Source organism: Myotis lucifugus, unplaced genomic scaffold (genome assembly GCF_000147115.1).
Source record: "Myotis lucifugus unplaced genomic scaffold, Myoluc2.0 scaffold_281, whole genome shotgun sequence".
NCBI lineage: Eukaryota > Metazoa > Chordata > Mammalia > Chiroptera > Vespertilionidae > Myotis > Myotis lucifugus.
Window position 1 is genome coordinate 1083532 of NW_005871329.1, and position 11893 is coordinate 1095424.

The window sequence follows — 11893 nt, forward strand, 5'->3', positions numbered from 1 at the left end:
TTCTATGTCACAGGAATATTGGGGGAATTTGAATGATTTATATAAAGTACCTTCTAGAGTGCTTGGCATGGAGGTGTGTGTTTGTTTTTTAATGGGAGCCTCCCAAACTCTTCTCAGAAGCATTTTAGAGAGGTGGATGTGGAGGCCTAGTACTGCCTTTCTTTGGGGGAGATACCCCTTTCATTTGTATTATATTCACAACAGAGCTGCTTCCATCTCAGATTCCACCTCTCTGGCCACCAGTGATTGGCAGAAGGGAGAGTACTGTGCCCAAATGGTGTTATTGACTTAGAGACCTTGAGATTTAAAACATTTGAAACATAAAGAGCTAGACTAAGCATGGGAGCTCTCTGCAGTTATATTCTTCTGCCACCTGGAAAAAGCTGATTTGAAAGAACCTACTTAATAAAGGATAAAGAGATGCAAACAATCCACAAGGATTTTTAAACTGATGACGAATCATTCCTGAGTCCCAACTACCCATGCATTGCTAGGTTCCTTAAGCATAAACATGCTCATAAACGTGGGTTTCTGAACTTACAACTGACAGAGGGAGACATCAAGGACTATGCACCCTTGTTGAAAATACGCCACGTACATGGCTCCAGGCTTTCTAGAAATCCACTCAGACCTGAATCACAGAAAAGGAGTAAGACGCCACTGAAGCTCTCGGGCCTGGTGCAGCACAGTTCAGCTCAGTTTGGGGGGAAAGTCAAGATCACTGGAATGGCTGGCAGCTGAGGTAGAAGCGGGGCGGGGGGCGGCGGTGCTGTGCCTGCTCGGGTACCTGCTGAGCGTAGTCGAGAGCTGATCCCGAGCGCCTCTGCGTTCCGCCTGCCTTCTCTGTGCCACATCCTGGCGCTGTGCGCGGGGCTCCCACCGCTGCTGCGCGCCTGGCGCGTGACCTGCCACCCCACTAGCCACTGCTCTCAGGCGGGCACGTGCCAGCGACAGCCCCTGCCCAACCGCTACTGCGGCTCCGGCAGGATGGCGGGGAGCAGGGCGGGTGCAGCGGGTGGCGGTGCTTTGCCTGCTCTAGCACCCGTTGCCCGACCTCTGCCAATGACCAGGCAGGATGGCAGGGGTACAGGGAAGGGGGGACGCAGGTGCAGGTGTGGAAGCACAGAACGGGACGGCTCTGGGGTGCGGTGCTGTGCCTGCTCTGGTACGTGCTCAGCTGGCCGGCTACATTGCCCCCGCCCCCACCAACCACCCCGCGCCAATTTCCTAAGTGGCTGGCTGCAGCTTCTGCAACTTATTCTTTAGCATGATCTGTCTTCTTCTCAGAAGTTTGATTTCTACGTCTTTGTAAGCAGCGGTAGCCTGAGGGTTGATGTCATCACCAGTGAAGGCGATGCAGGGGTTGATGGTACAACCAGCTCCAGAATTTCTTGACTAAGGGCTGACTGCAGCTTCTGCACCTTGTTCCTTAGCTCTGTCTGTCTTCCTCTCAGAAGTTTGACTTCCAAGTCTTTCTGTTGTAGTTGATGTCAGCAAGGAGCAGTTTGCTGCTGCATTTGAAGCTCTGACGCTTCATGCTTCTGTTCTAGGTCACCACAGAGAGTTTCGGGTCTCTCATTCTCTGCTCTTAACATTGCCGGAGTGGCTCCCACCTCCTTCCTCTCAGAGTCAGGTGTCTCTTCCTCTTTTTCTGATCCTCCAGCAGCCCCTCTTCTGTGAAGTTAGAGCTGTGTCTGTGAAGGAAGCCACACAGCCGCCCACTTGCCCCAGGGAATGGCCATCGCTGGGGGGTCATAGAACTGACCTGGTCGCTCTGCCCAAAGCATCCAGCGCCACCAGACAATAGGGCCAACTGTCCAGGAATCACTATGTGGGCGGAGCTAAAGATCAGATAGCAATGAGCTGTTGCTAAGCAACGCCTGGGGGTGGGGGGGCTTTCAGGTGGAGGCACCTGGGGAGGAGGAGGCCTGGGGAGGGGCCCTTCTCCAGTGACACCTTCCCGCGGGCCTCTTCTGTTAACTCGGTTTCAGAAAATACCCGTTGCCTTCGGCTTTCTTGTCACACAGCCGGCATTTATTATTTGTTTATTTATTTGTTACATTTGAGGTAGAATTCGCACAGTGATGCGCATCCATGTTTAGAGTACAGGTGGGCGCGTTTGCGCCAGTGCCCACACTAATCTTCCCATCGCCATCGATAACGCCCAGGGCTCCAGAGCTGTCGTCAGTGAGAGTCGTCTCGGTCCCTGTAATGGGCTTGTGAGGCTCGTTCTGATCGCTGATCTAGGAATTGATAGACTGGTAAACATTTGCTATGTTTGCAGGTGGCATCAGATTAAAAGATACGGTGGTTAGAATTGGCAAGCTTAGCAAGGAGTAAGCCTTGGGGCAGAGTCAGTAGAAACTAAGGGATACTTTTAGTTTGGTTTGGTTTGAAGAAAGAAGCTATTTGAACATATTTGAATGTTAATGGAATGATGCCTTGTAGAGGGAAAAAGTGATGAGGCAGGGAATAGGAAGTCTTCAGGAATGCTATCCTTGAGGAAGTGTGAGGAGAAGGGGACAGCTCCTGGGAAGGGACGACTTTTGACAGGAAGACAGACAGTTCCTCTACGATGACAGGAGTGAAGGTGAGAGTGGATAGAGTTTACATTGGATGGTTTATATTTTCTCTGCAAAATGTCAAGTGACGTTGATAATGTGAGGAATGGGGAGAAGTTCTACCAGCACTTTGAAGAGATCAAATGTATGTCTTTAGTCATCCAGGATCGTGGAAAAACGAACCTGCCAGTGAATCACAGGAGGATTGCCCAACTGCATGGAGGGCTGTGGAATTCTGTATTAATTTTAAAATACACCAGAATGACCATGTTTTATATTGGTCAAATCTAAGACGTATGCTGAAATTGGAATACCTTCTAATATTGTTCCATAGTTTTCTAGCATTGTTTCAGAGTTTGTCAGCATTTTTTAAGTCAATGGTCCTAAAACAATGAGCATCTTATAATCAGTGAAATATGGTAATTGTATCTTTGCCAAGTTCAGCTGCCTGTGTGAAGTCATGGAGAAGGCATTTCTTTCAGGGTCAGGTTTCAAAAACAAGATGAATAGATAACAGCTTGACAATAGCTGCCTATCACAAAGAGGCCTATTTGAGCCCACTCACATTTTTAAAAAATCTTTATTGTTGAAAGTATTACAGATATTCTCCTTTTTTCCTCGATTGCCCCCCTCTACTCGGTTCCTGCCCCTCCCCAGGCCTTCACCACCCTATTGTCTGTGTCCATAGATAATGCATGTATGCATATAAGATCTTTGGTTAATCTATTCCCACCCTCCCCCACCCCCTTCCCTCTGAGATTCGTCAGTCTCTTCCATGTTTCCATGCCTCTGATTCTATTTTATTCATTAGTTTATTTTGTTCATTAGATTCCTTGTTCATTTATTTTGATTTTTAGACTCAATTGTTGATAGATATGTATTTGTTGCCATTTTATTGTTCATATTTTTCTCCTCCTCCTCCTTCTTCTTCTTCTTAAAGAATACCCTTCAACATTTCATGTAATACTGGTTTGGTAGTGATGAACTCCTTTAGCTTTTTCTTATCTGTGAAGCTCTTTATCTGACCTTCAGTTCTGAATGATAGCTTTGCTGGGTAGAGTAATCTTGGTTGTAGGTCCTTGCTATTCATCATTTTGAGTATTTCTTGCCACTCCCTTCTGGCTTGCAAAGTTTCTGTTGAGAAGTCAGCTCAAGTCATGTGGGCACTCTCTTGTAGGTAACTAACTGCTTCTCTCTTGCTGCTTTTAAGATTCTCTCTTTGGCATTTTAATTATGTTGTGTCTTGGTGTGTTCCTCGTTGGGTCCCTCTTGTTTGTGATTCTCTGTGCTTCTTGGACTTGTAAGTCTATTTCTTTCACCAGGCAGGGGAAGTTTTCTGTCATTATTTTTTTAAATAGATTTTCAATATCTTGCTCTCTGTCTTCGTCTGGCACCCCCATAATGAGAGTGTTGGTACACTTGAAGTTGTCCCAGAGGCTCCTTACACTATCTCATATTTTTGGATTCTTTTTTCCTTTTGCTCTTCTGATTGGGTGTTTTTTGCTTCCTCATATTCCAAATTGTTTATTTGATTCTCAGAATCCTCTACTTTACTGTTGAATCCCTGTAAATTTTTCTTTTTTTCAGTTAGTGTATGCTTAATTTCTGACTGGTCCTTTTTATGTCTTTGACATTCTCAATAAGATCCTTGAAAGTTACTAAGTCCCTTGAAGCTCTCATTCAGATCCTTGAGTAACACTATAACCATTGTTTTGAACTCTGTAACCAATAGTTTGCTTGCTTCCATTTCTTTCATTTGTGACATGTTTCTTTGTCTCCACATTTTGACTGCTTCCCTGTGTTTGTTTCTATGTATTAGGTAGAGCTGTTATGTCTCCTGGAATTGGTAGAGTGGCCTTGTGTAGTAGGTATCCTGTAGGACCCAGTGCCTCAGACTCCCCAGTCACCTGAGCTGGGCACTCTAGGTGCACCCCTGTGTGGGCTGTGTGCATAGTCTTGTTGTAGTTGAGCTTTGATTGCTGTTGGTGTCACTGGGAGGAATTGACCTCCAGGCCAATTGACTGTGAGGACCAGCTTTGACTGCAGTGGAAGAATTGCTGTGTCTACCAGTATGGAGCAGGACTTGCTTCAGGGGGGCATTGGTGCTCATTGAATCTGCCCCTTGAGTGTGTTGCTTGTGGATGTTTAGAGTTGTAATCTGCTATGGTCTGAAGCTATCTGCTGGGTGCACTGGGGCCTCCAAGGAGGTGCAAAGTCAGCCACTGCCTGGGGCCACTTGGCAGGAACTCAAGATCTGCAGATCGCTGCTACTTGTATTGGGCTTGGAAGCACCCAGGTGAGGCCCAGCAGTGAAGCAAGGCAGGCTGGAGCTAGTGCTGGGTCTTGGGCCTTTTATTGATAGTTTTGGGGCAGGCTGACTCCAGCTGCTTATTTAAGAGATTTAGCAAAGTCTGAAGCCTGAGCCAGGACAGGCCATTCATATGGAAAAGCAGCTGCAAACAGCTTGGGTGGGGCTGTAAATTGGATGGGACAGGGTCTCAGGGAATCACCAGGGCAGAGCAAACAGTGTGGGCCACACTGATGGAAACTCAGATGTGGCTACCATCAGCCCTGTGATGGGGGAGGTCCCAGCACAGGAAAAATGACCCCTGTGAGATCCCTGTCTGGGAGAAAGCTGACCCTGAGTTCCTGTCTGTATTTCCCTGGATTCCCCCAAAGCTGCCACTGGTGCTGGAGTTAAGGGGACGTGAAACTGTGTAAGTTCATATGTGGGCCCTTTAAGAACAACACTTGGGTCTCCAGCAGTTTACATGTCTCTCAGCCACAATCCCCGCTGGTTTTTACCCCCCAAATTTACAGGGACTTCTCTTTCCAGCTCTGGAACCCTGGGCTGGGGGTCTGGTGTGCAGCTGGGACCCCTGATTCTCACAGGGGGCTTTGGAGATATTCTTCCCAATTAAAAAAATGTCACATATGGGTGTCAGACCAGCCCATTCCATGTCTTTACCCCTCCTACCAGTCTCAATATGCTTTCTTCTTTACTTCTCTAGTTGTAGGACTTCCATTCAGCCAGAATTGAGGTGGTTCTGGATGATGATTGTTCTGTTTCTTAGTTGCAATTTTGATGTGGTTGTGGGAGGCAGTGAGTACAGGCATTTAGCTATGCTGCCATCTTGGTTCTCTGAGCCCACTCACATTTTATGTAATTCCAACCTCATTATTAGCCCATTCTCCTGAGATGATCAGCTCTATATTACTGGAAGTGTTTCATCTAGAAGTTTGGTCTACAAGGCCAATCTCTGTGATATTTGCCAGTTTAAGACTCTATCATAAAATTTTCTTGTAAGCTTAACTCTCGTGAAATGATAGTTCAGAATTCCTTTGCCAAGATGTTCAGTATTGGATGTTCAGAAGTTGTATCTTAAGTAGAAAGGTGGTTATGGAAGAAGGGATCCAGAGAGCATGTGTATCCATTCATAAAATATTATTTACCTACTATATTCCAAGCAGTATGTTAGGTTTGGGGGAAATAAAATAATGAAATCTGGGTATCTGACCTATAGGAGCTCACAATTTGTTGTGAGATGGACAAGAACCAGAGTTGTCACAAGAGGTGTTTACTCCTCTGAGCACTTGTCTAGCACATATTTATTGAGCTCCCACAAGGTGTCAGGCATTAACCTAGGTCCTGGAAATACAGCAGTATTGAAATTGACTAAATTCCTGTCCCCATAATCCATGGGGAATAAAATTAACCAATAACCTTTCCAAGCATGATCATTTTGACTAGGTATATAGATAAAAAGTAAGTGAAATATGAGAATTCGGTGCTGCTATTGATAGGGTGTTAGAAGTATCAATTAAGCTACTTTGGCCACAATTAATAGAAGATCTCACCATAGCACAAGTCTTAGGAGCATTGCTTTTTTATTTTAAAAGCCCAGAGGTTATTGATCCCAAGGTGGGATTAGTCGTTTAGCAGTGTTGTTAAGGACCAAGGCTTTTCATCCTTTTGTTCCCCTACCCTCAACATTTTGGCATTTTTCTCAGGCTCGATGCTTCATGGTTGCAAGATGGTTGCTGTAGCTGCAGATATTACATTCTTTTACAGATTTGAAAGCCAGAAGGGAGAAAGAAATGGGGGAAGAGGGTCAAGGTAACCTTTTTTCTAGTGTTCTTCTCTCATTTTATCAGGAAAATTTTTTTTCCTAGAAGCTCAGTCCTCTCCAGCCAACTTCTCCCTAAAATTCATCGAACACAAATGGTCACATTTCTACATCTAATTCGATGACCAGAAAAGAAAAGTGGCCACAATGGGTGAAAAAAATCATTATGAATCATCAAATGTAGGTTTTTGGCAACAGAGAAGATAGAATGACCATGGGTAGATAAATGGTGGCTGCCAAATTAGGGAATGCTTGTCTGAGGAGGTGACATTTGAACTCAAATCTAAATGATGAGCTGATAGTTGCTAAAGGGATGGGGATGGGGGGAAGGGAATAAAAATAAGTAATGAGGTAATGTCAGTCTCGTGTACCATGTACCATGGTGGTCTGGGCCAGGGTGGTTGGTCATAGAAGGTGAGACAGTGGAGGACACTTGAGGACAAGGATGAGTCAGCCAGGTGAAGCTCTGGGTAGAGGTGGGCAGAGTCCATTCAGGCTGCAGTCACGGCCAAAGGAAAAGGGATGTGAACCAATTTGGCATCAGGCTAGAGCAGCCATGGGCAAACTACGGCCCGATGTCAACCCTGGTGAAGAAGACTTCAGAGGGGAAGATTCAGATTCCAACATTACAGCATGAGCTCTAGGGGAATGTGTGCAAAAGGAGGGGTGCTCAGTTTCACCTCAGGCTTTGGAGGAGACTTTCCCAAGAGACAGTTGGGTTGAACCATGACTGAGGACAAGGAGTTGGCCAGCAAATGAGATGGAAGGTTATCCTAGGCATAAGGCACACTGTGTGAAGAGGCCTGGAGATTTGAAATGACACAGTGAAACCTCCATCCCAGAAGCCTATGCAGGGCCTGGCATCCTGGGCAGAGAAGAGACAAGGCAGAGCAGGGCCCCGGGGCAGGATTCTAGGAGGAGTGGCCCGGTGCCCAGGGCCAGGCCAGCCCAGGTCTGCTCTGTGACCACCAGGACAGGGAGACAGGAGTGTGTCTGATGAGTTAGATCATCTAGGAGGCAAGGGACTGTCTGGTCAGGATGGGAAGGCAGGGTGAGAACTGAGAACAAAGGCCCGGAGGCTGGAGAGAGCTGGCATGTTCCCAGACTACAGAGCTCTGTGTGTGTGTGTGTGTGTGTGTGTGTGTGTGTGTGTGTTGCTCATGGTGGTCGTGGTGGTGGGGATGGGGTGGAGGTAGGGGTGACAGGACAGAAGTTCAGAGAGGCCCATGAGCTTAGATTCCATCCTGTGGGCAAAAGGAAGCCTTTGAGGCTAGAGCAAATCACTCTTGGCAAGACCCAGGCTAAGCGCTCTGGGCAGGAGGGAGTCCCCTGGATGAAAGAGGTCAGCGCTGCCTGGACCACGCCCTGCACAGACCACCTCCACCCACTTGGACCCTGGGATCCGTCACTCCCCCATCATGAGGGACAGGAGGACAGGAGTGATGTTTATCCACTATTTAGGAACGAAGGACTTCTGCTCCTGGCGTCCTTGGCCTGCGCCTGCCCCATCTCCAGGCACTGATGAAGGCTATCATCCTAAGGTGTGGGGACCAGAGGAGACTTAGCCCCCAGCTTCGGGGCCATCAGGGGCCCAGATCTCCACGGACTTGGACACAGCACAGGCCATTCAGGGCGGCCACATCCCAAAGTTGACCCAGCTCCTCCTCGTTGAGCTGCCGCTGTGACAGGGACACAGTGCTGTCCTGTTTTTTTTCAGAGCAGCGAGCTCCCTTCTAGAAGTGGGCGTTGTCATCTATCTGAAATGACTACTCCAGCAGCCCCAGGCGCCACAGCCCCGGGCCCCACACAATGGAATGGACCACAATACTGCCCCGCACCCGGCTGGGGGCTGTGGCAACACCAGCATGAACAGTCACCAACCCCCCCTCACCCCTCTGAGCAGCAATGCAATCACCCCCGGCCTGCCACTGTGTGTGTGTGTGTGTGTGTGTGTGTGTGTGTGTGTGTGTGTGTGTTTAATGAATATTATTTATTAAATTTTATTTATTTTGAAATTAAATTTATTGGACCCTGGCCAGGTGGTTTGATTGGTTGAAGCATTGTCCAGTGCACAAAAGGGTACGGGTTCAATTCCTGGTCAGGGCATGTACCCAGGTTTCAGATTCAATCCCTGGTCATGCCGCATATCAGAGGCAACCAACTGATTGGTGTTTCTTCTCTCTCTCTCTCTCTCTCTCTCTCTCTCTCAAATCAATAAAGATACCCTCTAAAGGTGAGAATTTAAAAAGTTTGTATTCCTTTCTCTTGCTGATTGGTCTGGCTAGGACTTCCAGAGCTATTTGGAATAAGAGTGGCGAGAGTGGGCATCCTTGTCTTGTTCCTGATTTTAGAGGAAAAGCTTTCAGTTTTTCACCATTGAGTATGATATTGGCTGAGGGTTTGTCATCTATGGTCTTTGTTATGTTGAGGAACTTTTCTTCTATACCCTTTTTCTTGAGTGTTTTGATCATAAATGGAGGTTGTATCTTACCAAATGCTTTTTCTGCATCTATTGATAAGATCATATGATTTTTATCCTTTCTTTTGTTAATGTGGTATATTACATTGATAGATTCGTGTATGTTGAATCATCCTTGTGCCCCTGGAATGAGCTCCACTTGATGATGATGAATCATTTTTAAAAATGTATTGTTGTATTCAATTTGCTTACAAATTGCTTGTATCTTGTTTAGGATTTTTGCATCTGTATTCATCAGAGATACTGGTCTGTAGCTTTCTTTTCTAGTGTTATCCTTGCAGTTTTGGCATCAGGGTTTATTGGCCTCATAAATGTTAGGAAGTATTTCCTTTTCTTAAAATTTTTGGAAGAGTTTGAGAAGGATGGATATCCACTCTTCTTTGAACATTTGTAGAACTCATTGGTGAGGCCCACTGGTCCTGGATTTTTTATTTTTTGGGAGGTTTTTGATGGTTGTTTCAATTTCCTCATTGCTGATTGGTCTACTTAGATTTTTCATTTCTTCTTGATTCAGTCTAGGAGGAAGGGTGTATATTTCTAGGAACTTATCCATTTCTTCTAGATTACTGAATTTGGTGACATAGAATCTTTCATAGTATTCTAGTATGATCCTTTATATATCTGTGATGTCTGTAGTAACTTCTCTTTCATTTCTGATTTTGTTTATATGGGTCTTTTATTTTTTCCTTTGTGAGTCTAGCCAGGGGTTTGTCAATTTCATTAGCCTTTTCAAAGAACCAGCTCTTTGTTTATTAATTTTTTGTATAGCTTTTGGTTCTCTATTTCATTTAATTCTGGTCTAGTTTTTATTATTTCCTTTCTGACTTTGGGTTGCTTTTGTTCTTCTTTTTCTAGTTCTTTAAGATGTAATGTTATGTTGTTAACTTGGGCTTTCTCTTGTTCCTTGAGATAGGCCTGCAATGATATAAACTTCCCTCTCATTACTGCCTTTGCTGCATCCCATAAGTTTTGGTATGTTATACAGTCATTCTCATTTGTCTCTATATATCTATTGATCTCAGCTTTTATTTCTTCTTTGACCCAGTCATTATTTAGTAGTATGTTGTTTAATCTCCACATATTTGTGGGTTTCTTTACTTCCTATTTGTAGTTAATTTCTAATTTTGAAGAGAATATGCTGGGTGGTATAATTTCAATTTTCTTGAATTTGTTGAGGCTAGTTTTGTGACCTAGCATATGGCCTATCCTTGAGAATGTTCCATGTGCACTGGAGAAGAATGTATATAATCTGATGTTCGGGGATGAAAGGCTCTGTAGATGTCAATTATGTCCACTTGGTCTGGTGTGTCATTTAAGGCCAATATTTGTTGATTTTCTGTTTGGATGATCTGTCAAGAGCTGTCAATGGAGTGTTAAGGTCCCCCACTATGATAGTGCTTTGGTCTGTTTCTCCCTTTAATTCTGTTAGTAGTTGCTTTACATATTTTGGTGCTCCATGATTGGGTGCATGTTTAAGAAGTGTTATGTCTTCTTGATGTAGTGTTCCCTTTATCATTATAAAATGTCCATCTTTGTCTCTTATTACCTTTCTTATCTTGAAATCTATTTTGTTAGATATAAGTATGGCTACACCTGCTTTTCTGTGGATGTTATTTGCTTGGTGAATCATTTCCACCCTTTTACTTTGAATATACCTTTGTCTTTGCAGCTTGGATGTGTCTCCTGAAGGCAGCCATATGTTTGGGGTTTTGTTGTGTGTGTTTTTTTAATCCAATCTTCTCTGTGCCTCTTTATTGATGAATTCAGTCCATTTACATTTAGGATAATTACTGATGTATGAGGATTCCTCTAGCCATTCTATCTTTTGTTTTCTGGTAGCTTTGTGCCTCCATTTGTTTTTTTCCTTTGTGCTTTTGTCTGCTATTTTTGTTTGATAGTGTTCCATACTTCTTTCCTCTGCTTCCTCTTTCTATGCCAAGTGTCTCAGTTTTGTTTGTGTGTGTGTAGTTACCATTAGATTTATGAAAAAGAAAGTTTCATATATACAGTAGTCCTTTTTATTTTGAATGGTCTGGCCTCCATCCTCCTTTGCAAATTCAGACTTTTATCCCTCCCCTTTTGTGTTTTTGTTGGCAGAAATTATCCCTGTTTATGCTGTAAGTCTGATGGTGATCATACTCATAGTGTTATGACCTTTTGTTCTTTATTTCAGGTAGACTAACGGCCTTGAGTATTTTCTGCAATGGAAGTCTTCTGGTGACAAATTCCCCCAGCTTTGTTATGTCTGGAAAAGTCTTTATTTTTCCTACATACTTACAGGTAACCTTATTGCATATATTATTCATGGCTGGTAATTTCTCTCTTTCAGTAATTTGAATATTTGGTTCCACTCTCTTCTGACTTGTAGAGTTTCCACTGAGAAGTCCGATGATAACCTGATTGGCTTTTTTCTTTATTGTTGGTCACTTCCTTCTTTTCCCTGGCTACCTTGAGAATTCTTTCTTTGTCGTTAATTTTTGACAATTTTAATGCAATATGCCTTAGAGGAGGCCTCTTTGGATTGAGGTAACTAAGTGTTCTGATTGCTTCTTGGATTTGAGAATCTATCTTTTTCCATAGGTTGGGAAGTTCTAATCAACAAATTGTTTGAATGGGCTCTCCATTCCATTCTCCTTCTCTTCTTTGTCTGACCTGCCTATTATTCTTAAATTGCTCTTTCTGATTAAATAAAATAGTTCTTAGAGTTATTTCATTTTTTTTAATGC

At 44.2% G+C, this 11893-nt stretch overlaps 1 protein-coding gene across 1 annotated transcript in view; it reads left to right on the plus strand.

Annotated features, from left to right (window-relative positions):
- The window catches only part of CD2AP (CD2 associated protein), a 128604-nt gene extending 117240 nt beyond the window's left edge, over positions 1-11364 (plus strand). Inside the window, exon 18 of the mRNA XM_023763350.1 lies at positions 11341-11364. Within this exon, the coding sequence (XP_023619118.1) occupies positions 11341-11349 (9 nt within the window). The 3' untranslated portion in view covers positions 11350-11364. The remainder of the gene's footprint in view (positions 1-11340) is intronic.
- Positions 11365-11893: the final 529 nt, after the last annotated feature.